The 25,762-nt window shown below is 38.1% G+C and overlaps 1 protein-coding gene across 4 annotated transcripts in view; it reads left to right on the plus strand.

Annotated features, from left to right (window-relative positions):
• LOC126416442 (uncharacterized) overlaps positions 1–25,762 on the plus strand; it is a 97,007-nt gene that overhangs the window by 21,537 nt on the left and 49,708 nt on the right. The window contains exons 3-4 of one of the 4 annotated variants that reach the window (XR_007575458.1): positions 12–1,649; positions 1,739–1,782. Coding sequence is in view for 2 of the 4 variants with exons in the window: in XM_050084165.1 (XP_049940122.1) it covers positions 12–1,649 (1,638 nt within the window). In the remaining 2 variants the exon portion in view is untranslated. Of the gene's footprint in view, positions 1–11; positions 1,655–1,738; positions 1,783–25,762 lie in introns of all 4 variants that reach the window. The other 3 variants (XR_007575459.1, XM_050084165.1, XM_050084166.1) reach the window with 3 other exon arrangements.

Consider the following 25,762-nt stretch of genomic DNA (forward strand, 5'->3'; position numbering starts at 1 on the left):
GAATTTTGCAGGATCCACCATTGAGGCTGATTGTGAAGCGCACCCTAACAGTGAGCAAGAGCTCTGACCTTGCAGCAGAGTATGCAGCTAATGAAGACATTACATTGCCGAAACCAGGACCACGTGGAAGGCGGCACAGTACTAATGACTGTCAGTCTAACCGTCGAGAGAGCCAAATGGACAATTCTCTCCGTTTTAGCCAGAACGTGGACCAGCCTGACAGTAGCATGCAATGGCGCAAACGGCGAAACCCTGTATCACTTTCATCAGTTGATGGCGAGGAAGATGCCAGTAATGATGCTGATGATGATGAAGAAGATGAAGATGATGATGATGATTATGATGATGAGGACTGGGTTCCTAAGAGCTACAAGTACAGAAAATCTGTTGCTGGAGCGCACAGCAACTTAAGTAAGAGGGTGCATTTGGCAAAGCGAAGAAAATCTATTAACGTTGGAACTGATGACTACTTAAAAATTTCGTGTGTAAAAACTGTAGAAACAGTGACAGCATCCCCTGAACAGGTGGCAGAAACAAACAAGGAAGAGTCTTTGATCACATCAACAGATACTATGCATCTACCTGAAAGGGAGAAGACTGCAGTGGTTGAAACAACTGTAACAGCTGTTGTGGATACACCCAAATCATCAGTTGAAGAACATGTTCCTGATACTACTCAAGTCACAGTGACATCCCACTCTACCACTGAATGCAGTCAACCACTTGTGTCGCAGATCCAACACAAAGTCTCTTGTGATACTTATGAGACTTGTCAAGAGCCAGCACCAAAGAAATACAAAAAGGCATGGCAGGAATTATGGAGTGCTCAACAAAATAATGTGTCATCACTTCCAGAGGTGGCAGGTAGAAGTAAAGAATTGCAACATGAAGAAGAGAGATGCACTAGGGACCTCACACAACCACCAACAGCAGAGACACGAATTGTTGCCTCTCCATCTTCATCTAGTCATATGGATCACCAGGACACTTCAGAAGGGCAGTGTAAAGGCAAGGTAGGCATAACAAGCAAAATATCATCTCAGCTGACTGTGGCGCCTCACAGTCTAAGTGATGATTCAGTGGAAACACTCAGTGATACAACTACAGATGAGTCTGATAGTGAAGCCAACCCAGTAATAATGCATCAGAAATTCAGTAGTGTAGTCCAACATCAGGATGTCGCAGTACATGCTTCACAGCAGCCACAGGGATTTACTACGCAGCAGCAGCAGCAAGGACTTATAGCTGAAGCTTGGTACATGGTGAACAGAAGAATGATGAGAGTGCAAGTTCAAGGTCGCCTTGATGGTGCATTGAACAAAGTACCTCAAGAAATAATTGAACACTGTGTGCAACAACTGAAGAGATCAGATGAATCTGTTCACTCATTGCATTATAGTCTCTTTCCTTCAAACTATTTACCTGTGCATAATCAAGAAGTAAAGCCGTTTTTGTGTCGCCACATTGGGTGTGGAGTGGAGTGTCCATTCTATCCACCTTGCACACGTGTTAAACAAGAGCTTGTGGATGATATTCAACTTTACCATCAGCATCCAATATTCACACCATCCTCAGGGATGTTCCCGTATGATGGTCAGCCACTGGGTTGTGCTAATGTGGTGGTGCAAACAGAAGGCTGTTTTAAAAAGGTGAAGTATGTTTACTATGTAGCAACTTGTCTTATCTGCCAGTTTTTTCCTAATACAATTAAGCTGTAGCTGATTTCAATTATTTGCAGCAAATATTTCAGAGGCCAATCACTGAAGGCTCATGCGGCTCCAGGTGACTATAAAAACTTTTCTGCATCATAATGTGATCCCTTTACAGAGTGTTCCCTGATTTGTTTTGTGGGCAAGAGTAATGATGTGAATCCTCTCAACATCAACAATGAGGACACAGGTTCAGCAGATTCATGCAACTCATCTCCATTATAAATATTCCAGTTTCCTCTCTGCATGGACATAAGATTTATTTAAGACTGAATGTGGCACTGCACGCTGCTATGTTCCTTGTGCTTCCTGTATGCTTGCATTTCTTGCATACAGTAATATCGAATGGCATGCTAGCAGAAACAACTGGCACAATTAAAGGAAGGATATAACCAATAGCTGTGAGAACAGGATGATATGCTATCTGTCATACAATGAACTTTTGTCTGAAAAAGCAATCAGATTGTTACTTGTCCTGTCCAATGGCATAACAGTCTTTCTAGATCAGAAAATATGTACTCTCATTATTATGTGAGGGGTAATGATTACCCCTAGGTATAAGCCCATTGCAAAACTTTAATTTCTGATATGATTTAATCCTTCCTACTCCAACAATGAGTGACACTCAACATTGTTTTCCACTCTGATGTCGAGCCTTGTTCGATATGATTTTTCGTACCTCCCACATGCTCCATTCTTCAATCTGCCAGTAGCGTAGATTAATACTGTATAGTACTGCCCTCTAAGGATACCTGTGCTAACTCCGATGTCAAACTATAGCAGTCGTGTTGAAACAAAGGTTTTGTTACACTCAGGTTGATAGGTGCAAGATGGCTAGTTATTCATGTACAGTCTTTTCTGAGGAAAACGTTGTAGATCTTTTAGAGGAATCTTTAAGTGAAAGCAAGAATGATAATGATTTTGATGATGACAGTGATTCATTTGTAAACAATTCTAAGGTGAGAGCTATCAAGCAGATTGGAACCTGTGTAGAATCAGTGTGTTAGCTGAAATGTCATTGATACCAAAGCAACTGAAAGTATTGTCTTCTGCAGTGGATACTGTCTACTCTGGAGGAAGTACAGGATTTATCACTGCTTGTCAGTGTGAGAAGCATGTCAGTGGTAGACCTGTGACCTCTGTACAGGGAAGACAGGGACCAGTGAGAATTTAGGGTACTACACTCATCCTGCTACCCAATGAATTTTAGGTGCTGTCTTCCACTGAAACTGAAACTGAGCCCAGTGAGATGTATCTCACTTGTTGGGAAGCCTGCTGTGATCTGTGTCAGGAGGAAGAAAGTCGCAAAAGGTTAGAAGTCTATTAATCATCTGCAGTTCAAACATTAGGACAAATAATGGCATCCCTGAAGCAAATAGCAGCAAGGTATGTGAAGAATCGCCTTGTGCACACTGTGGGGAGTCCTTATTCAACACTATGTTCTGGCAGCCATTGATGGAACAAGATGAAATCAACTGCACATCATGGTTCACTTTGGAATGAATGATACCTGTCATCTGGGATCCAAGGTCATATCTGGATCATTTCATCTGCCTGACAGAGACTGTTGAGGACACCAGCCTTGGTGCAAGCTTCTACAAAGCTCACAATCTGCAGCATTGCTACCAGAACTGATTGTTTCCTTATGGTTATGAGGTGAGTAGAAGGAATCATCTTGTGGTGCAGAAGGCTTTAACGAGGGACTTCAAAGGTTCTGAGACTAGTTAGCTTGTGACTTTCTTGACTTACATCATAGATTGAGAATTGAAGAGTTTTCCTACATGAGTCAGGGTTGCACTATAAATAAGAGCTGCCACCCAGGGTGCTGACCCTGAGCTGTTAGTCTAAGATTCAAAGAAATGCCCGCCCCCCCCCCCCCCCCCCCCGTTCCACAGATTAAATGATTAAAAATCATAGTGATCAACTACTGAAGCATTTGCTGCAAAGTCCCAGAAGTAGTAGAGTTCTAAAAAGTAGTGGAGCACATATAAAACTAGGTACACAATATTGGTTAAAACCCAGAATCAAGAGCAGTAAAATTAGTGGAGTAAATATAAGTGTATGTCAGAAGGTGTATTAGTCACAGTAGACAATTAACTCAAAAGCCCCTGAGAGAAACATAGGCGCTGCATGAGAGATTGTTTGGGCAAGAATCAAGGGTGTGCATGAAATTGTAAGTGGATCTTTCTGTCCACCACCAGGTTCATCATCCCAATGTAACCATTTTAGTCGTCCCAACAATCAATTGGGATAGTTAGTTTTGTAAATGATGAGTGTGACAAATCATCCTGTGAAACATTAAATCTTCCTTTACAACTATCTAGGTCAAATAGTTTGTGAATTCACTCATGATAGAAATATATTAGTATAAATGGCAAAGATACACCTGACCGTTTTGAGGCTGCCTATATTGAAACTGGTATGAATGAAAATGAGGCATTTGGAACAGAAATGTATTAGTATAAATGGCAAAGATACACCTGACCGTTTTGAGGCTGCCCATGTTGAAACTGGTGTGAATGACAATGAGGCATTTGGAACAATATTGACTAATAAAATACAAAGGGCAATTAGGAAGATTTATATGTTTAGTAAGTTATGTGTCACATCTCAAATAGGAACTCTACACTTATCTCAGGGCAGGAGGACTCATAAGAACTGTGGCTTAAGTTTAGGAAAGAAAATCCTAAAGAAACAGCAACTTCTGAAAAACAAAGCTCAGGGGCATAATTTGAGAGATGCTGAATGAAAGCATTTGGTTGTCAACAGGGCAATGCATGAAGTCATGACTATTGTGGTAGAATTTCATTGAATGATCTCTATCAAAACCCACAGATATTCTGATCATATATAAAGGCTGTCAGTTCCACCAAAATTAGTGGCCAGACACTCACAAAAGGCACAGGAAATGAAATTAAGGGCAGTAAAGCAAAAGTAGAAATGTTGTATCCTGTTTTCAAATGTTTGTTACTAATGAAGAAACCAACATACTACCCCAGTTTATTTTTGGTGATATAAAGATTAGAGTCAGTGGCTTGTGAGACAGCTAAATTGCCAAAAGTAAACAGCATTCTTTTTGCCTGCAGTATGTTTTGACTTCAAAAAGCATTTGACTTGGTTCCACACCAACATTATAAACATAGCACTGTTGTATTGGACATCAAACAACATTTGTAACTACATTGAAGATTTCTGGTAGGGAGGTCACATCATGTTAACTTGAATGAAGAGTAATTGAGAGAAGTAGAAGTAACTTCAAGTATACTCCAGGGATGTATGTTCATGTTGTAGTTCGTGGTACATATTAATGATGTGGCAAACAATATGAATAGTAACCTAAGACTTTTTGCAGAGGATGCTGCTATTTGTAATGAAGTACTGAGAATCACGCTGTAGAAATATTAAATCAGATCTTGACAAAATTTCAAAGTGTAGCAAATACTGGCAACTTGCATTAATTGCACTGAAATGTGAAATTATGCACTTTAAAAACCAGAAAAAGAGGTATCTCATGACTGCAGCACGAGTTAGCATCAGTCAACTCATAAGACTACCTGGGTCTAACAATTTGTAGGGATATGAAATGAAGTCATTACACTGGTACGGTTGTAGGTAAGGCAGTCAGCACTCTTCGATTCATTGGTAGCATACTTTGAAAATGCAGTCAGTTGACTAAGGAGACCGCTTGTGCATACCATTTTAGAATATTACTCAAATCTGTGGGAATGATACCAAATGGGACCAGTAGGGGATATTGAATGTGACAAAGAAAAGGGGCATGAATGGTCATAGGTTCGTACGATTCACAAGACAGCATTGCAGAAATATTTAAGAAAATCTAAATTGGTGGGCTCTTGAAGACAGGTGCAAGTTACTCTACAAAACCCTACTTAGAAAATTTCAAGAACGATTATTAGTGAAGAATCTAGCTATATACTTCAACCTTTTCTATATCACTCTGGTATGCATCAAGGAGATATCAGCCTTTGCCCGCGTCATGAGGGGTCGGCGTTGCTTTGCTGGATCCTTCTCTTCCATAAATGCCTATCCAGTGCTTCTTCTCTGAGCCATCGTTTCTCCCCTAGGTCGCCTACTACTTAGTCTTTCCATCTCAGTTTTGGTGTTCCTCTTCTCCTTAATCCTTCAATTTCTAGGTCTTCAACTCTTCTCCACATCTAGTACTCCCCTCTTCTCTGCACATGTCCATGCCATCTTAGCATGTTTTCTTGGATCATCCTCCCCATGGGCCCCACTTTCACTGTTCCCCTGATGTACTCTTTTCATAGTCTGTCCTTTCATGTCACCCCACTCATCCACCTTAACATTCTCATTTCTCCCACTTCCATCTTTTTCTATTGGGCTGCTGAGAGCAGATCCCTGATATAGTCCTACTTTCATTGGAAATGACCTTGTGGCACCTGCACTGCTCCTGACTTGTGTCATTGCACCTTCATGCATCAAGAAGATAAACTAATTGCCGCAGGCATAGAGACATTTAAGCATAAGCAGTGAGTCCTCCCACACTTACACGACTGGAATAGAAAGAAAAGCTAACATGTAATGCAATGCTAAGGACCATTTGCCACGTATTTCGGTGTGGTTGGCAGAATATGGATGTGTATCTACATGTAGGTTTCTAAGTCCCATTCAGTTAACTTATCTTGACAAATAATCAAATTTTATAACTTTTGAGCTTACCACAACAGAATACTTTTGAGAATTCTATTGACATAGTTCTAGTATCCATTGTGGTTGCAAGCTATTACTAATTCTCTTTGTATGCCTTCTTAATGGCAAAATGACTACAAAAATTTTAGTAATATGTTCTGCTTAAATTGAATTGAATGTTCTAAGTGTGACACTTTCCTAGTTTTGACTTACCATATGGGTTACTGGGTTTGTATGCACAAATTAAGTTTAATAACCCCCTTACCGCTTCATTAAAGCTATCTGAGAACACAGCTAATCTTAATATAGCTGTGAAACAGATCACAGCACACATTACCACTTGGGTTAGGTGCCACAACAACAAACTGTGGGCAGCAGTGAGACTTTGTCCCCATATTTGAAAACTCGGCTGCAGCATGGAAACTTTCTGGTAAACTAGATAAAGGCACTGGTGCATAAAGATACAATTCAGTATATCTAGCAGGACTTACATCACTACCTCAACAATACATCCTAGAAACGATTCCTTCTAGCCACAAAAACATTTTCACATTTCTCATTGCTGTGGAGTGTGCAGCAGTATGAAACTTCTAGAATATATAAATTCAGATTCAGATTTAGGTCCTTTATTAGTCAGTCAACATTTGTACATGCAATAGACTTCGTCAGTATATTTGCTTATTAATATTATCATAAAATGGGGTGACTTGAAACTATTTTTGACTTTAGGCTTCTTCAGTTCCTATACTTTTTTTATTAGATGGCACTTCTTGCACTTCACTTTCAGGTGCCATGTAGTTGATAAGGCTGATGTTCCCCCCAAAATTTTTTGGAATCATTTCATACCAAACAAGTTTATTTTTGTGCCTGTTTCAAGTTTAATCATGGGAGGGTGTTAGATTTGATTTGGTTTGGTTTGATTTTTTATTGGTCCAGTTTTGTCAAAGAGCTATATATAGTATAGTAGGCAAATTAAAAAGAGGTACCTATTACAGTTAATTTTGTTACACATTCAGAAATTCTCTGACAGAATAGAAACAGTGCTTTATTAGAAATGCCTTTAGTTTAGCTTTAAATATTGGATGAGTAGCATTTTTTATTTCTTCTGGTATCTTATTGTGTAGTATTACACCAATGTTAATTATGCTCCTCTGATAGGTAGTTGTTCTGTGATATTTTTGATGTATATTTGATTTCCCTCTGGTACTATAGTTGTGTACATTTTTGTTCTGTAGCAGTTTGCCTGTTTTCAGGAGGTAGTCCCTAGTGAACAAGATACTTTCATAAATGAATAAACTTGAAACATTTAGGACACCAAGCACCAAGCTCAGTAAAATGGGATTTACAAGACTCCATCTTTTTAAGGCCACAAATTATTCTTAGAACTCTTTTTTGCATTCTAAAAACCTTTACACTGTGAGTTGAGTATCCCCAGAAAACGATCCCATATTGGACTAGTGAGTGGAACTGTGCATAGTATGCCTGCAGTACTGTTTTTTTACTTGTTGTAGCCTTTAAAATTCTTAGGCCATAGCACACACATGATAGTTTTCTAGACAAGTCATTTATATGTGTGTCCCACTTTAAGTCTTGCTGAACCCATAGACCCACAAATTTTGTGACACATTTTCTAGGGGATCATTTTTAATTGTGCTTGACTAGACGTTTGATTAGTTGGAGGAATTAAATGAAACTTGTCACAAACAGTTTTTTCAGTATTTATAATGAGTTTGTTTTTTGTGAACCACTCAGAAAGTATTTTCATAGAACTTTCTGCTGTGGACTGCAATGTTTCTAGACTGGATCTAGTGAGCAACATGCTGGTGTCATCAGCAAACAGAATAGTTTTTGTGGGACTCATATATTCAACTAAGTCGTCCACATAAATCAAGAAGAATAGTGCACCTAAGATTGAGCCCTGTGGTACACCATATTTTATTGGTAATTCGCTGGAAAGAAAGGAGTTGTTTCTTGTTTTATTCATTTTGTTGAATTCGAACTGAAGTGATACTTTCTGCCTGCAGTTTTTTTAGGTATGAACACAATCAGCTGTGTGCTATACCTCTTACTCCTAATTTTTCAAGCAGAATGTTATGGTCCAGGATGTCAGATGCTTTTGATAGGTCTAGAAAAATACATGCAGCTAATTTATGTTGACCAAGTGATTTTAAAATGCAGTCTAAGAATTCGAAAATCGCTGTCTGTGTAGATTTAGACTTTCTAAAACCATGTTGTTGTACTGTAAGAGGTGGATATTTATTTATGAAACTTAAAAGCCTGTCATAGAAGAGCTTTCTAGAAGTTTTGAGAACTTAGCTGTGATATGGGTCGATAGTTTGATACTTTTTCAGAAGAACCTTCCTTTAGCAGTGGTGAAACTTTTGCTATTTTAAAAATATCTGGAAATACACCAGTTTTTAAAGAGAGGTTGAAAATTTTTGCCAAGGGGTTTGCTATGTGATGAGCACATGGTTTTAATATGAAATCAGATACTTCTTCAAGATCACTTGACATTTTATTGCTTAATGATTTAATTTTACTTATAATTTCATTGGGGTTTGTTTCGTAAACATACATAAAATCAGTTGAGATCACTGACTTGCTGGAGAAACTTGGGACTGGTCCTTGACAGTGTACTTGATCAGGTCTTTAGCTAGTGAAGTGAAGTATTCATTGAATTTTTCCACAACTGAATTTGGGTCTGTGACTTTTGAGCCTTCTAGTGTTAATGAAACATTCTTTTTCTTTGGCGCTGAACTACAAGTTTCTTTCTTTATAGCTCTCCATGTGGATCTCATTTTGTTAGATGAGACATTTCTTGTCAAATTGTCATTCCACATAATTTTTGCCTCTTTGACTAGTCTGCCAAGGATTCTTTTTTAGGCTTTTGAATAATCTGTGAATTCATGGGTTACTCTATATTTCTTACAACAGTTTTGCAGAAATCTGTTTCTCTCACTGGAAATTTTTATGCCTTTAGTAACCCATTGCTTATTATTGTTATGTTTTACTGTTTTCACTACTTTTGGAAATGCTACATTAAAATAGTGAAGAAAGATGCTCTGAAAACTCATGTACATGCTATCAACATTGTTCTGAGGGGTGATGCTTTTCAAGTTTTCTTTTGCCAATAAGAGATTAAAAATTCTAATGTTATCTTCAGAAAAGGTTCTTTTTATAACTACTTTTTCAGAACTGCTACTACTTGTTGACATTTCTATACACAGCAGCTGTGCCTCATGATCACTATAACCCATGCTCAGTACTCTGCTTGTGACTCTGTAATTTGTTTCTGAGATGAATATTTGGTCAATAATGGAATTTGTGCATTCTGTTAATCTTGAGACAGGTCAATAATGGAATTTGTGCATTCTGTTAATCTTGAGACAGAGTGTATTTTGTTAACAAATTTAATGTTAAAAGCATTCTGGAATACATGAAACACAAGGGTTGTTTTTAAAATATCAGTGAAAGATTATTGTAGGTTTTGGTATTGCATAATAATAAATTAATAATAAATAATACAAAGAGAAAATATTTTATGGTAATTACAATGAAATCACATTGTGTGCTTTTAGGGTAAGTTTATTCCAAGTGACAAAATAATTATACATGTAATGTGCTCCTAAAGGAGGTAATTTATGAAAAAATTACAAAATAAATTACAGTAAAACTTCGTTAACACAAATCCGAAGGGACCGAAAAATCAGGAGTTCATGTGAAAAAAATTCGTGTTAAGTGAAAAACACAGATTTTAATTAGTATACATGTACAGCAGTACACTAATGTGTAATGCACTACACTATCAATCACGTTATTGTAGACTTATAACACTATAAAGTGATTGTAAAATTACAAGTACTCACAAATTATGTATGTTACTTTCTTGGAAAAAATACTGTCATGGTTCACTGACGTTCATGGGAACGATAATATTTTGTAATTTCACAACCAATTGTAATGATAGCATCCGTAAACCCAGCAGTGATGTCGGATGTTGAAGCGAACCATTCTAAACAGTCCAAGGCTGTAAACATCTCCTGACGGGTAGGTGGAATGGTATCTGTATTCTCTTCCTCTTCAGTTTCTTCTGATGGCCCTTCTTGCACCTCATTCACAGCTTTTGCCACATCCAATTCCACAGAAGCACATACGGCAACATCGTCGTCTACACTAATGAATTCTTAGAAACTAATCGCAGGGTTTGCAACGTCTTGCAGAACTGTCCATTCATCAGGTGAAGTGGCATCTTCTAACACGTGTTCATCTTCAGTGTTACTATGTCTCCAAGCCCTGTTAAAGTACTTCCCTATATGATGTGGCGATACTGAGTTCCAGGCTGCTGCGATGGCTTTTATTGTGTCAAGCAGATTCCAATTTGGGGTTGCACTATTGTTTTCAGCAGCACGAATTGCAGCTCTTACAAGTCACTTATGATAAGCTCTCTTTATGAGAGAGATTATGCCTTGGTCCAAAGGCTGAAGGCGGCTTGTGGCATTGGGTGGAAAAAACAACCTTTATGTTGGATAGTTTCAGATCATGAATGTTATGGGCCGTACATCTGTCCAATGTAAGAAGAACATGTCTATTTTGAGCAACCATTTGACTGTTGAAATGAAGAAGCCACTTGTGAAATGATGTGCCATTAATCCAAGCTTTCTTGTGGTGAGAGTAGATGCAAGGTAAAGTTTATGTTTTTACTTATGTTTTTAAAACAACGTGGTTTCTCGGATTTACCGATAACACAGGGACGAAACTTCTCAGTGCCGTCAGCATTACAGCACAGTACAACAGTCACACATTGTTTGCTTCGTGCTCCACCGTGACAGTTATCACCTTTTATCCCCAGGGTGTGATTTGGAAAAGGATTGTAGAAAAATCCAGTTTCATCCATGTTAAACACATCACACCAGGCATACTTTTCCCTCACTTGGTTGAATTCATGCAACCAGCTGTTCGCACTTTCTTCGTCAACTTTATTTGCTTCACCACAAATTTGTACAGACGAAATTGAATGTCTCTTTTGGAACCTATACAACTAACCAGCAGAAAAACGGAAGTCTTCGATGCCCATATCTTTAGCAATATCATTTCCTTTTGACTGAATCACCGGGCCAGTTAAAGGTATGTTAGATGCACGCATATGATTGAACCATTCTAGCAGTACCTTCTCGATGTCTTCATACTTGGCAGTATGAAGTCATTTAGATATGTTTCCAGAAGCTGATGCCGCAGCATTAATAATTTTTTCTCAATTCTTAATAATGGTAGATAAAGTAGGTTTAGGTATTCCAAACTGCTCTGCAATTGCTGTTTTCTTGGTACCACAGTCCACTTCATCTAGAATCGTAAGCTTTAACTGTACATTTAGAGTTGTCTGTTTCCTCTTTGCCATTTTCGCGTGCTACGGTACCGGTTGTAACTGTAGTTTTTATTCAGTATTCCAACTCAATATGGCTACGACTAGCAGAACACCTGTCAAATCTGGCTTTGAGTACTTTCCTAAATGCTGCTGCACACATTATTGAATGTCTTACAATGTACAGCATACACTGATTGTTGAGGGGTTAATCGCGGCTACCGACCTACAATATGTTAAAAACGAGTCAACATTAAGTATAATTAGCTTTGTAGCTACATTTCCTATATTCATTTCGGAAAAAAAATTATGCTTCAGAATACTGTAAGGTCGGAAGTTTGTGTTACAGTGAAATTTAATTATGCTAGGAACTGAAACAGAGTTCGTAGTTTGCCTTAACTGAAATTCATGTTAACTGATAAAACATACCATAAGAATTAATGTATTCCTGGTGGGACCAATATTTTTTTCGCGTTAACCGCAAGTTCGTCTTGTGCGAGTTTGCGCTAATGAGGTTATACTGTAGTTTCATTCCATAAAATGTTATAATTAACTGAGAGAACAGAGAGAAATGAAAAATGATAGTACAACAAAATGAAATCATATTTTTCAGTACATAATAAACTTGAAAACTAAATTATTTAGTTGTATCAAAAAGAGAAGTTCATTGCAGTTCAACTGGGAAGCAGTATCATTCCCTTCTTACAAACAGTAGTTCCATCTCACACACAATATCATCAACATTCACCACAATTTTATCATCTTCAAATAGAAATAAAAATATGTTAGATGCTTTTGTAGACTTCCGCATAAATTTAAGTGTATATACATTCCCATGAATGCTTAAAATTTTTGCAACTTTTTTAATTCCTTCTTTCTTTGTTCCTTCATCCTATTTCAAGTTACCCCATGCTGGACATGTTATTAAAAAAAATATTGTGTAAAATCAACATCACTGATGATAAAATATTACTGCAATCATCTGTTTCACCATGAACAAACGTATATTTGATGTTTGTTTCACTCACTTGCACATCAAACTTTAGCTGTATGAAAGAAGCTCTTACAGCATTATTTTTCATAGATCCAAATTCACTGTATTCAATAATTTTTAAACCAACTTACGTATGACTAATTAATGATCTCCCAAATATTTCCAGTTCCTTGCAGCCTAGACATAATTTATGATGCACATTATCTAAAGAAACAACATCACAGTGTTGCCAATCTCAAAAAAACTAAAATCCTGACAAATTGTTTCAATTTGTACTGTTTCAAGTTACCCCATTTTACGGTACATATTTACATTGTTGTATTTGGCATTTCAAAAAATTCTTATAAAGAATAAATAGCAAGAAGCTGTGTAGTTTTTCCGTAAGTGATCCGACTGTCACGTTTGTTACGTGTTTACACAGTTTGTCATATATTTTGATTGCCGTGTAGGTATGACTACTCTTTGTTTTTGCTAGTCTGTTTTGTGGTAAGAACAGAGTAGTACTCATTCTTGTATTAGAATCATGTCTTTGAATTGTTACACTTAAATTTGATAGTTCAGTGAGTATGTAATTAACACTTTCTAAAATATATAAATTAATTACAATTAAAATCTTATACATAGTGAACAAAGGCTTGCAATTAGTCTACTATCTGCTCTTGTCGTTACTCTAATTGCTTTCTTCTGAATGATAAGAATGCCATTTATTTTTTACTACTTCCCCAGTGTATTAATCCATATTGTAAAACAGGTCGAAAAAACACAAAATATGATGTCCTTACATATTCAGAGGTATAACATCAGCCTCTTAGCAAGTATATTACTCTTGATAACCAAACTGTTATTTGTTCTACATGGATTTTCTACGTTAGTTTGTTGTCAACTGGTAATGCCTAAAAATCTTACATTTTGTTTTTGTGCTTTAACAGTCTTTGATATACTGAAACACATATTCTGCATCTTTTTTACATTTAATAGTAAACCATTTGCATTGAACCAGTGTACTGCACCTTCTTTCACCAAATTCATTCTTTTGACAAGGTCTTCAGATACATAGTTTACAGACAAAAAATAGTAACTGCTGCATACATATGTTTTTACATCTGTATTATCTGGTAAGTCATTTGTTTGTACCAGGAACAGAGGAGATCCTAATTTTGATTCCTATGGCACTCCATGTTGAACCTCAAGTGTGTTTGATAACCGACTTTGTGAACTCACCACTTACACTCCTGGAAATGGAAAAAAGAACACATTGACACCGGTGTGTCAGACCCACCATACTTGCTCCGGACACTGCGAGAGGGCTGTACAAGCAATGATCACACGCACGGCACAGCGGACACACCAGGAACCGCGGTGTTGGCCGTCGAATGGCGCTAGCTGCGCAGCATTTGTGCACCGCCGCCGTCAGTGTCAGCCAGTTTGCCGTGGCATACGGAGCTCCATCGCAGTCTTTAACACTGGTAGCATGCCGCGACAGCGTGGACGTGAACCGTATGTGCAGTTGACGGACTTTGAGCGAGGGCGTATAGTGGGCATGCGGGAGGCCGGGTGGACGTACAGCCGAATTGCTCAACACGTGGGGCGTGAGGTCTCCACAGTACATCGATGTTGTCGCCAGTGGTCGGCGGAAGGTGCACGTGCCCGTCGACCTGGGAGCAGACCGCAGCGACGCACGGATGCACGCCAAGACCGTAGGATCCTACGCAGTGCGGTAGGGGACCGCACCGCCACTTCCCAGCAAATTAGGGACACTGTTGCTCCTGGGGTATCGGCGAGGACCATTCGCAACCGTCTCCATGAAGCTGGGCTACGGTCCCGCACACCGTTAGGCCGTCTTCCGCTCACGCCCCAACATCGTGCAGCCCGCCTCCAGTGGTGTCGCGACAGGCGTGAATGGAGGGATGAATGGAGACGTGTCGTCTTCAGCGATGAGAGTCGCTTCTGCCTTGGTGCCAATGATGGTCGTATGCGTGTTTGGCGCCGTGCAGGTGAGCGCCACAATCAGGACTGCATACGACCGAGGCACACAGGGCTAACACCTGGCATCATGGTGTGGGGAGCGATCTCCTACACTGGCCGTACACCACTGGTGATCGTCGAGGGGACACTGAATAGTGCACGGTACATCCAAACCGTCATCGAACCCATCGTTCTATCATTCCTAGACCGGCAAGGGAACTTGCTGTTCCAACAGGACAATGCACGTCCGCATGTATCCCGTGCCACCCAACGTGCTCTAGAAGGTGTAAGTCAACTACCCTGGCCAGCAAGATCTCCGGATCTGTCCCCCATTGAGCATGTTTGGGACTGTATGAAGCGTCGTCTCACGCGGTCTGCACGTCCAGCACGAACGCTGGTCCAGCTGAGGCGCCAGGTGGAAATGGCATGGCAAGCCGTTCCACAGGACTACATCCAGCATCTCTACGATCGTCTCCATGGGAGAATAGCAGCCTGCATTGCTGCGAAAGGTGGATATACACTGTACTAGTGCCGACATTGTGCATGCTCTGTTGCCTGTGTCTATGTGCCTGTGGTTCTGTCAGTGTGATCATGTGATGTATCTGACCCCAGGAATGTGTCAATAAAGTTTCCCCTTCCTGGGACAATGAATTCACGGTGTTCTTATTTCAATTTCCAGGAGTGTATTTTATTTTATTGAGGTATGATTCATTAGTTTTAGACTTGTGGCACAAATTCCGTAGTATTCTAGTTTGGAGAGTAAAACATACTGCTCAACACAATCAAAGGCCTTACTCAGATCACAGAAAGTTACCTATGTATGAGTATGGTCCTTGAATACTGATAAAATTTCTCTGACTAAGAGTTCAAGAGCCTGCATACATGATCTTCCTTTCCTGTAGCCAAACTGTGACTTACTTGACACCTTGTTCAGTTTTAGGTACTAATACATTTGTTTATACATAGTGCTTTCAAAGACTTTGGCTAGTACTGAGATTATTGAAACTGGCCTGTAATTTGCAGGTTCAGATTTGCTTTCCTTCTTAAAGACTGTTTTCACACTGGACAATTTGAGGGGATCAGAAAAAAACCTCTGTAAGACACAAGTTTATAGAGTGTGTTAATGGAGCTACAATGTAATTTACTATTTCTTCCAGTAGGCTATTTGAGATATTAAAAATATTTATACTGAATGAATTCAAGTCTTTAAAAATTCCAAGATTTCTTCAAGGTTTACCTCTCTAAAGTTGCCTAATCAAAATCTGGCCTGTTCACGATTTAGTTTTGTGTTCTTAAGGTTATCCACAAGTGTTTCATTAGATTTTCTTATAAACTTCTTGATTTCCTCTGCACACCTTACACAGTATTGTTTGAATGTATCTGCTGGTATTGAAACTGTGTTATAAGGGTTTCAGATTACACCTTTAATATTATTGGTTACTGAGCAGGTTGCTTTGCATTGGTTTGTTTGATCTGTGTTTAGCCAACTATAACTCTTTCTTGTGCAGTTTTTTGGTAATTTTTTTTCTTTGGAACAAGATGAGCATTTAAGATACTTGTTAAATAATTTTGGAAGGTTTCATAAACAAGTTTTGCATTGGAAGCATATCTTAGAAATAATTAATCACAGTCTGCTATGAGCATGTGCACTAGTTTTTTGAGATTGTATTATGTTAGTATTAGGGTAGTTTTAGACTTAGTTAAGTTTTTTGGGGACATGTTCGTGTCCACTTTTATAATATGTTTTAACTCTACTGTTAACATACTATAATTTGAGGAAATAAAATTCTTTCACGTGATGGAATACATGTGAGGACAGTTAATCAGGACAGTATCTAAGCATGCTTTTAGTCTAGTAGGTTTGGAATTAACATAATGGAAACTATGCTGTCTTAGGATATTCAATAACGTTTTTACACTAGGTTTGTTACAAGTTAATCAAAGCTTGAATACTTAACTCTCCCCCCCCCCCCCCCCCTCCCCCATTCTTGTTACAATATCGTTTCCACTTTGTTATGTAACAGAGGACTCTAAAGTTATGTAAAAAAGTAGTATTTTCATCTGAGTGTATGATACCCATAAAGGATGAAATGCTCTAAAGTCTATTTCACTGGAAATGTAGATTAAAGTACTATCCTTTTGGTGCTGAGATCTGCAGAAACTGTTTCCGTATTTATGATCATTCAGTTTGTATATTCCACTTGTTCTTGTGTAAGCCAGTACTCAGATAAACATAGTAAAGAATACTATATTTCAACTTTATACTTTCAAGGCCCTGAATGTTTAAAAATAAGAAGCTGCTGTGACTTAACTGTAAATTTTTAGGCTCATGTGTCACATTCTGTATCTTTTCTTGGTATGAAGCCATAAAAAATCATCACTGTATGAAGTTGATGTGGACCTATTAGACCTCTGGCTCCTTCTTAAGCAGTGGTGTCCTGATGATACTGTTATTGGTGGTTCTGCTACTGCTGGTGTTTCTGGTTTTTCATGATTCTGAGTACAGAAGTATTTTTTGATTCTTCTTGTGGTGCTGCTGCTGTCAGTGTTGATATTTGATCTGCTGCTGCTGGTTCTAATGATGGCGATTCTAAATTTTGTGTTTTTCTTCTGTTTGTGTTGATGTTATTTTCATTGCTTCTGTCAGTGTTGTTGTTGTTGTTGTTGTTGGTGGTGGTGGTGGTGGTAGTGCTGAAGTTGTTGTTGCTGCTGTTACAGATTTTGGTGATGGTACAGGTACTGCTTTCAGTGTTTCAGAAATTCAGTGGTGCCTTGTGATTACTTCCAGTAACTTTTGTGTCACAAGTTGTTTCCTGTGTTATTCTGATGTAGTCCACGTGAAGTGTGAACTCTTTAACCAGTAGTCCACGTGAAGTGTGAACTCTTTAACCAGATTCACAAATATCAACAATGAAAACATTTTTGAATTGTTTGCATGTACTCGAAAAATGATTGATTTAGCAGTAATCTCTTTGTTTACCCAAGACCAAGGTGGCAAATTGTGGCGGTGCGTTATGTTTAAGAAGAGAACATTTACGTGGGATGTATGAGCGAGGTGCTTCTCCGATTCCCAGCTAGGATACTGATGTTTCATTCTAGTCTGTGTCATTAGAAATGCCAAACAGTACTATGAAGTCATTTGAAATCAACTTGATAATTTCTTCAGAGCAAACATTCATAATTATGTCTGAAAGGCAGGCACTAGGTGTAACCAGACACTTTCATTTCACATCTGATGTTTTGTCTACAAGTGAAGTGATTCCCCATCCATGGTTATCTGCTAGAATGTAAAGTTTCTGCAAGTGATCATGATTGCTCATTGCTCTTTCACTGTCTATCATCGCAGGCACTTCAAAAGGTTTGCTTGCACAAACTTTACTTCATTACACTTGCTGTTTTTACTTGTTTTTACATCTTGCATACTGTTTTTAAGAATATCTTTCCCCCACTTTTTGTACTTACAATCACCATATTTCTGTTTGATAGCAAGGTACTTGTCATTTTTCACTGAGAGATTCACTTGCCCACAGCTAAAATGAAATCTTTTGTTGCACTGCTCACATCTTATTCCAGATTTCACAGTTTTACAACTTTTTTTACAAAGATCAGCTTCTGAGGCTGAAATTTGAAGTGATGCACCATACACTTTCTTATTTTGTTTGTTGCACGTAGCATGCTGTTTCACTTTACTTCCTTCATGTTGCTTAAGTGCTGCTTAATGCTTATGTTTTAAGTTGATGACTTTGTTTTTTTTTTTGGCCTAAGTTGTAGTCAAATTTTGCACATACCCAGATTTTCTGCTTGGGGACAGCACTCACACAGCTACTGTGGTATGTTATCTTGTGTTTAAAGCACATAACACCCTTTGTCACATGGTTCTTACAAGAGCAAAAGGTTTCTTGTGTTTCTGAGAGTGTTCATAGTTAGATATACAGGCTGAGGTCACTAAAGAGTCTTTCTGTTTCTGACTTGTATTTTTGATATAATATAACTTATAATAAATTTATTGCCACTGTCTATGATAAGCTTTTTGCAGCAGTGACACTTTTCCTCATCACTTTTCATTATCTTTATTAAGTTTCTGATATCATGATTTGCAAATGATGCCATCTTGAAAACAGTGGACGTTAAATGTGTTGCACTGATGAACAAATGTAATAAGAAAACTGTTTCAGACTTAATCTTATTGTCTTTATTTGGACAATAATTTAACTGAAGTGGTGTGTTATAATATTAACTGTAAACATTTGGCAGGGTAATTTGTTTAGCAGAAATCTTTAAATGGGCACGTGTATACAGTGAACAGTACAGTACTGGAGTAACCGTCTGTGAGTGGAAAAAATGATTTCCACCTTCCAACTTCCTGCTCCTTGAGTGATAACATGACACACAATGCATTAAGAACAGAAAAAACACAGCATTTTTCACGTATTACACACTTTTCTCACTATTAACATTTACATTTGTGGAGCTAAGACACTTTCCTCCATCTTGACCAGACGCTGTGATATTGTGAAGTGTATGCTGCACTGTGACTTGTATGTGGAGGGTTCCCCTCTAAGAAGTTTGGAAACTAAAAGGGGGTGGTATTGGCAGAATTCAAGCTGTCAGAGTGGGCTGTGGGTTGTGCTTGGATAGCTTACTTGGTAAATGTATTCCCCACATAAGGGAAGGGCCCATATTTGTGTCCTGGTTTTAAGATATCATAAAACTGTGGTTTCTCAAGGTTGCACAACAGAGGTATGCAATAAATATTAGTGAATTTCTTTAAAGATTTTTCCCAATATTTACAGCACTCTGCAGCCTTTCCTTTTTACCTTTCATTTCACAGTGTGTACTATGGAGATTACACCACTAAAATTCATTGATACATAGCTATGCTGTAGGTAGTTGTCATGCGTAAATGTTTTCACTCCTTCCACCTAGCAACTGAGATTAGACTAAAGATATGTCATAACTCAGAAGTGCCAAGCTTTTCACTGTATTGAAGTGAAGCTACAGACATCATGAGCAACAGATGATATTTCAGCATAATTCAAAGCAGTCAGGGTGGGATGCTTGATGTAATCTTTTTCTAGAGTTGTGCAGGCAATGTGTTTTACATGGGTCACCAGTTTGAGAGGCTACTGTGAGTACCTTCCACTACTTTGCTGCAATCAATTAGTGCGTTGAAAAACATGGATGGCATGAGGCACAACTTTATATCTTTTGTTTTAACTGTAGATCGATGGAGCATTGTGGAAAACATACACATTTTAATGTTAAACAACACGAGAGCAGCTGCATATACACTAGAATCACAGCCGCATTATATGTTACAGGGGAGGGGGGGGGGGGGGGTAACAAAAAAAACAAAACAAAAAAAAAACTTATCTGAAATTATTGTCTGTTTTAAGGCCAATGTCAAAGGATGCAGACATAACAAAGGCTATGAATACATCTGAGATGCATGTCTTAGTACTGTGCCTTGCCCACTGTTAATCATTTATAAAGGGTTGATATTCAATCAATTTTTAGCATGCCTGTCTTAACACTTCTATCAGGTTGCTACACTCTTTTATAGACCTGTCCCAAAATCAGTTACTAAATAGTTTTCCACAGTGGCTATTGTATCTATTGGACCACTTGTAAACAATGAAAGATGGTGATTAATTTGTCCAAGAATAAATAGGCGCACAACTGTGCTTGTTGGTAGTGTAAATAAACAGTCTAAAGAGAGAGAATCTTAAAAACCAGCAACAAATCGCAAACCATCGGTGCACTATCACAAACAGAAGTCCAAATCTAAACACAGAGTCCATACCACAGTAATATTAACTAAGACATATAGCACTTGAAGTAGACAAGATGTGGCAAGAATAGGGCATGAAGTGCCTGTAGCTACTTTCAGCATCACTTAAATACAGACACATTTCAATGATGGTGCCTGTGAAACATGGTGTTGCACACATAGCCCTCTTTGCTGTGTTCATTTAGTGAAGGTTTTAGCAGAAGGTTGGCAGCACCTCAACTGTTGTGGTTGACTACATCCAGAAACAGCTCCATGTTTATATCTTGTATTGTCTGGGTTCCCAGGTTATTCTTGGATCATTCCAGTGACTAGCAGAGAGAGTTGAGAATACCAGCCTTGCTCGCAGAGTTTCAATGAAGCTTACTCTTTGCAGCATTGTCCCCAGAACAGATGCACTACACATCAGAGGCAGCTACCCAACTAGCAGACTGTGTGTGGAGTGCACACAAGGGTTTTTTAGATTAAGTGACTCACCATTCAATCCAGGTAATGATAGCTATGGGCAACTCAGAAGTTATCTAGAAGTATCAGTGCAAGATTCAAAGAAATGCCACCCAAAGAGGATAATATCAAAGTACTAGTGGTTAATTGCCAAACCATCCACAACAAAGTGCCAGAGTTTTTAACAGCTCCAAAAAAGCACTGCAGCTCACATAAAATTAGGCACAGACAGCTGGTTAAAACCTGAAGGTGACATTAGTGAGAATTTTGGGGAAAAGTTAAGGGTATACTGAAAGGATAGGGAAATGGGAAATGGAGGTGGTGTATTTTTCACAGTAGACAAGAAACTCCAGTCCACTGAGATAGAAATTGAAACTGCATGGGAGATTGGTAGGACAAGACTCAGTATCAAGGATGAGCATAAAATTGTAGTTGGGTCCTTCTATTGACTACCAGATTCTCCTCCTGATGTAACCAAAAACTTTAGAGAAAACTTCAGTTCACTTGTAAATAATCGTCAGAGGAGACATTAGTCATCCAACAATCAATTGGGCTAACTATAGTTTTGTTAGTGGTGGACATGACAAGACATCCTATGAAATGTTACAAAATGCCTTCTTTGAAAACTTCATAGTATAGATAATTCAGAGCCCCACTCATGATGAAAACATATTAGACCTAATAGCAACATACCAAAGTCTTTATTAGCTACCTCACCAATATGATAAGTGTGATAAGCAATCACATTAAGAGAATAGAAACTCCCCAATCCTGTAGCAGCAGTACTACTACCAGCTCTTATATTAGTAACAGTAAACCAACCTACCATGACTGAAACTATCATTATTAACAATTCTAAAATTAAGCCTGCAAATACACAAAGACATCCTTTCAAATCATTCCTTGTGACACCCTGTCCTGTGCCACTCTTTGTTTCTGTGTTCAGAATACTTTTGAGTACAATAGAGCGATGACATGCATGTCGGCGACACCTGTAGGGCACAATAGCTCAGTCGCTCCATATAAAGCAGTTGCCTATGCAGCAGCCCAGTCCAATGCCTTCCTCTCTGAGGGTGTCCACATTGGAACTAATGTTAGTGATTGTGAGGCAGTTGTGCCAACAGTGAATACCAAAACTTAAACGGGCAACTAAAATAAGCAGGAAGATTTATGTGTTCAGTAAACTACAACGAGAAACAGTAATATCTCAATGAGGAGCCTGAAACTTTTAGCTCAGGACAGGAGCATGTAGAGGAACTTTAGCTCAAGTTCAAAAGTCTGGAAAGATATACAACCATTAGAAAAATTCATAATGGAAGAAATACTCCATGGTATACAGTCACTATAAATATACTTCCAAAGAAACAGACTCCACTGGATAATAGTTACAATACGAAATGTAGTACTGTAGATAGAGGGATGCTGAATGAAACACATTTGGCTGTGAATAGAAGAGTGTGTGAATCTTCAATGATTACCACAGCAGAATATTGTCAAATGATCTTTCACAAAACTCCAAGAAATGTGGCCATATGTAAAGGTGTTAGCAGCACCAAAGTTTATGTCTAGACACTCAAGGACATGAAATGAAATGAAATTGAGAGCAGCAAATCGAAAGCAGAGATGTTTTCAAATGTTCCCTTACAAAGGAAATCCCAGGAGTGTTGCCCCAATTTAATTCTTGTACCATTGAAAAGACGAGTGAAATAGATATTAGTGTCAGTGGCATTGAGAAACTGCTGAAGTTGTTAAAATTGAACAGCGCTCTAGGGGCTGATGGAATCCCTATCAGATTCCATACCCAATTCGTGGCTGCGTTAGCCCCTCTGTTAACTATAATCTATGATCAGTCCCCTGAACAAAAAGCTGTGCCAAGTAGCTGGAAAAAACGCAGGTCACATCAGTCCACAAGAAGGATATCAAAAGTGATCCACAAAACTTCCGACCAATTTCCGTGAAACCCAACTTGCTTTTTTCTCACTTGATGTCCTGAAAGCCATGAATCAAGGCTGTCAGGTAGATGCAGCGTTTCTGGATTTCTGAAAATCATGACTCAGTACTGTACCTATCAAAGATATGTGGGATATCACAGAAGTATATGACCGAATTGAGAATTTCTTGATAGGGAGGATGCAGCATGATGTCTCAGATGGAGAGTCATCGATAGGTGTGGAAATAACTTCAGGTGTACCCTAGGAAAGTATGTTGGATCCCTTGCTGTTCCTGTTGTATGGTAATGGTCTTGCACACAATGTTAATAGCAACCTCAGACTTTCCATAGATTATGCAGTTACCTACAACAAAGTACAGTCTGAATGATGCTGTACAAATATTCAGTCGGACTTTGCTAAGATTTCAAAGTGGTGCAATAATTGCCAACTTGATTTAAATGTTTAGAAATGTAAAATTATACACTTTTCAAAACATAAAACATACTATCCTATGAATATAATATTAGTGAGTCAGAATTGGTACAAATACTTTGGGTGTAATATTTAGTAGGGGGCATGAATTGGAATGATCATATAGACTCATACAGTTAGCAGACTTCAGTTTCCTGGTAGAATACTAGGAAGTTCAATCAGTCTACAAACGGGATTATTTACAAATCACTCGTGCAACCCATTCCAGAATATTGATTGAGTGTGTGGGACCCATACCAGGGAGGACTAATTAGAATTGATATTGAATACACACAGAGAATGGCAGCACGGATGGTCATAGGTTTGTTTGACGTGCAGGTGCAAGTCACTGAGATGTTGAAAGAGCTGGAGTGGCAAACTGTTGAAGATAGATGTAAACTATCCTGAGAAAGTCTACTGACAAAGTTTCAAGAACCGGCTCTAAATGATGACTGTAGGAGTATACCCCTTACATATCAATCCCATAGGGGTTGTGAGGATAAGATCAGATTAAGTACAGCATGCACAGAGACATTTAAACGATCATTTTTCCCGCATTCCATACATGAATCGAACAGGGAAAAGCCCTAATATCTGGTACTGTAGAACAAACCCTCTGCCATGCATTTCATAGTTGTTTGCAGAGAATTGATGTAGATGTAGGCTAATCAAGTGCTGAAAATATCTCCAATCTTATATCCTTAGTTTTGGGTGGATAAAAGAAATCGCATAACACGTAACATTAACATACAAGCATCATTTGCACCTTATTCTTATAATTCATGAACTATAGCACATTGTTTTTCTGTAGTTTGGATGTAGTGTTCTAGGTTGCTGTGTGTGTAGCTGAGTAAAAAAGGAGCATGGCAGTATTGGTTGATTTACCACAAAGTAAAAAAAGGATACATTATCCAGAGAAATTACAGCACTATAAAACTACTAGAGAACTCAGAAGTTGAGGTTTGACATATTTTCCTGTTAAGAATGACTATTTTATCTAAAACTTCCATTATTGGAAACTGGTGTGATAACAGAACTTGAAGATACAATGCGAACAATGGAATCTATATTTTAACTTTGATTCTCTACCCTCTCCCTTTTTCTTTATTTTTGGCTTGATCAATTTCCTCATATTAGTGCTTTCATGAAATGAATTCCCTGATACATTCTGTTGTTCATTAATTCTTTATTAGCAGACTGGCATATCCATTTTAATTACACAGTGACCAGATACACAGATTTTCTCTCTACAAAGCTATGAATTGATTTTGAAAATTTGTAATTGTTTCCTACAGTAGTGACCTGTAGTAGCAAAAAAATAAAAGTAAACTTCGATTACTTTGTTAGTAAGACTGTTTCTGCCTTTCTGAAAAACATATTAACACTTCTGCTCCATGTCCAATTTATGCCAAAAACTTTATGAAACATAGTGGAACCCTTCACACATTTTTCATCTGTTGTTCATCTAACCAGATTTGTGTTTTCATATGACAGCCTTGGAACATTATAAATATTAATTTTTTAAAAATCTGTTTTGTAATTAATTATTTTTGTTATTTCTTTAGTTAGTTGCGGAAGGCAAAGAAATGTTCCCTCCATCTGATATACTAAATTTTATCTTGCATTAGTGGCAGATGTACTTCACATAGCTTCGGCAGTTTCAAGAGAAATTATAGTGTGACTACATGGAATGTCAGTGAATGCACAAGACATATGGTAACAGTTTCACAGGAGTAGTCCAATCAGTAGAAAAAAGGGGGCAGACATAACTTTTAGCACCTCATAGTGTGTCTATTCTGTGATTCAGTTGTTGAATAAGTAGAGGCTGGTAAACTTTTGGATGGATGCAGCAACATGACTGAAATTTAAATTACAGTCAATGTACATAGTTTCATGAACTCATATATAATGATGAGCTTGCAGTTCACATTGTTATTACTTTTCATAAAATCAGAACAGTAAACTACATAAACTCAGTGGATTCTGAACTATTTATACAAGTGACAGTATGATGAGCTGAGACATGATATCCCCAACAGACTGATCACAAGTGTAACTAGGAAGAGGCAGATTTTACCACTTGCTAGCAGTGACTCGGTGCACTTGACTGTGGTTCTGTTGTGGCTTGGCGATGATTGACTGTAGCATTCTTAGTTAAGCTTATTAAAAGACTCTTGTATATATGTTTTTGCAGATCCTTGACAATGTGTTAAAATATAGATAAGTTTCATATTTAATTACAGTTTTAAAGAAAGGAGTCATTGACAATACTCACACATGTGTAGAAAAGAAGTTATTTTGTGTAAGTGATGGCTGTTTGTTTTCTAAATTACATTAATATAGTGTTTCATATTTGTACAGGTGCATTTTTTAAGTAGATGCACTTCTCCTGTTTTTTCTAATAACACCTGTGAATATTAGTCTAGATTCAAA

The sequence above is a fragment of the Schistocerca serialis genome, chromosome 8 (genome assembly GCF_023864345.2).
Source record: "Schistocerca serialis cubense isolate TAMUIC-IGC-003099 chromosome 8, iqSchSeri2.2, whole genome shotgun sequence".
NCBI lineage: Eukaryota > Metazoa > Arthropoda > Insecta > Orthoptera > Acrididae > Schistocerca > Schistocerca serialis.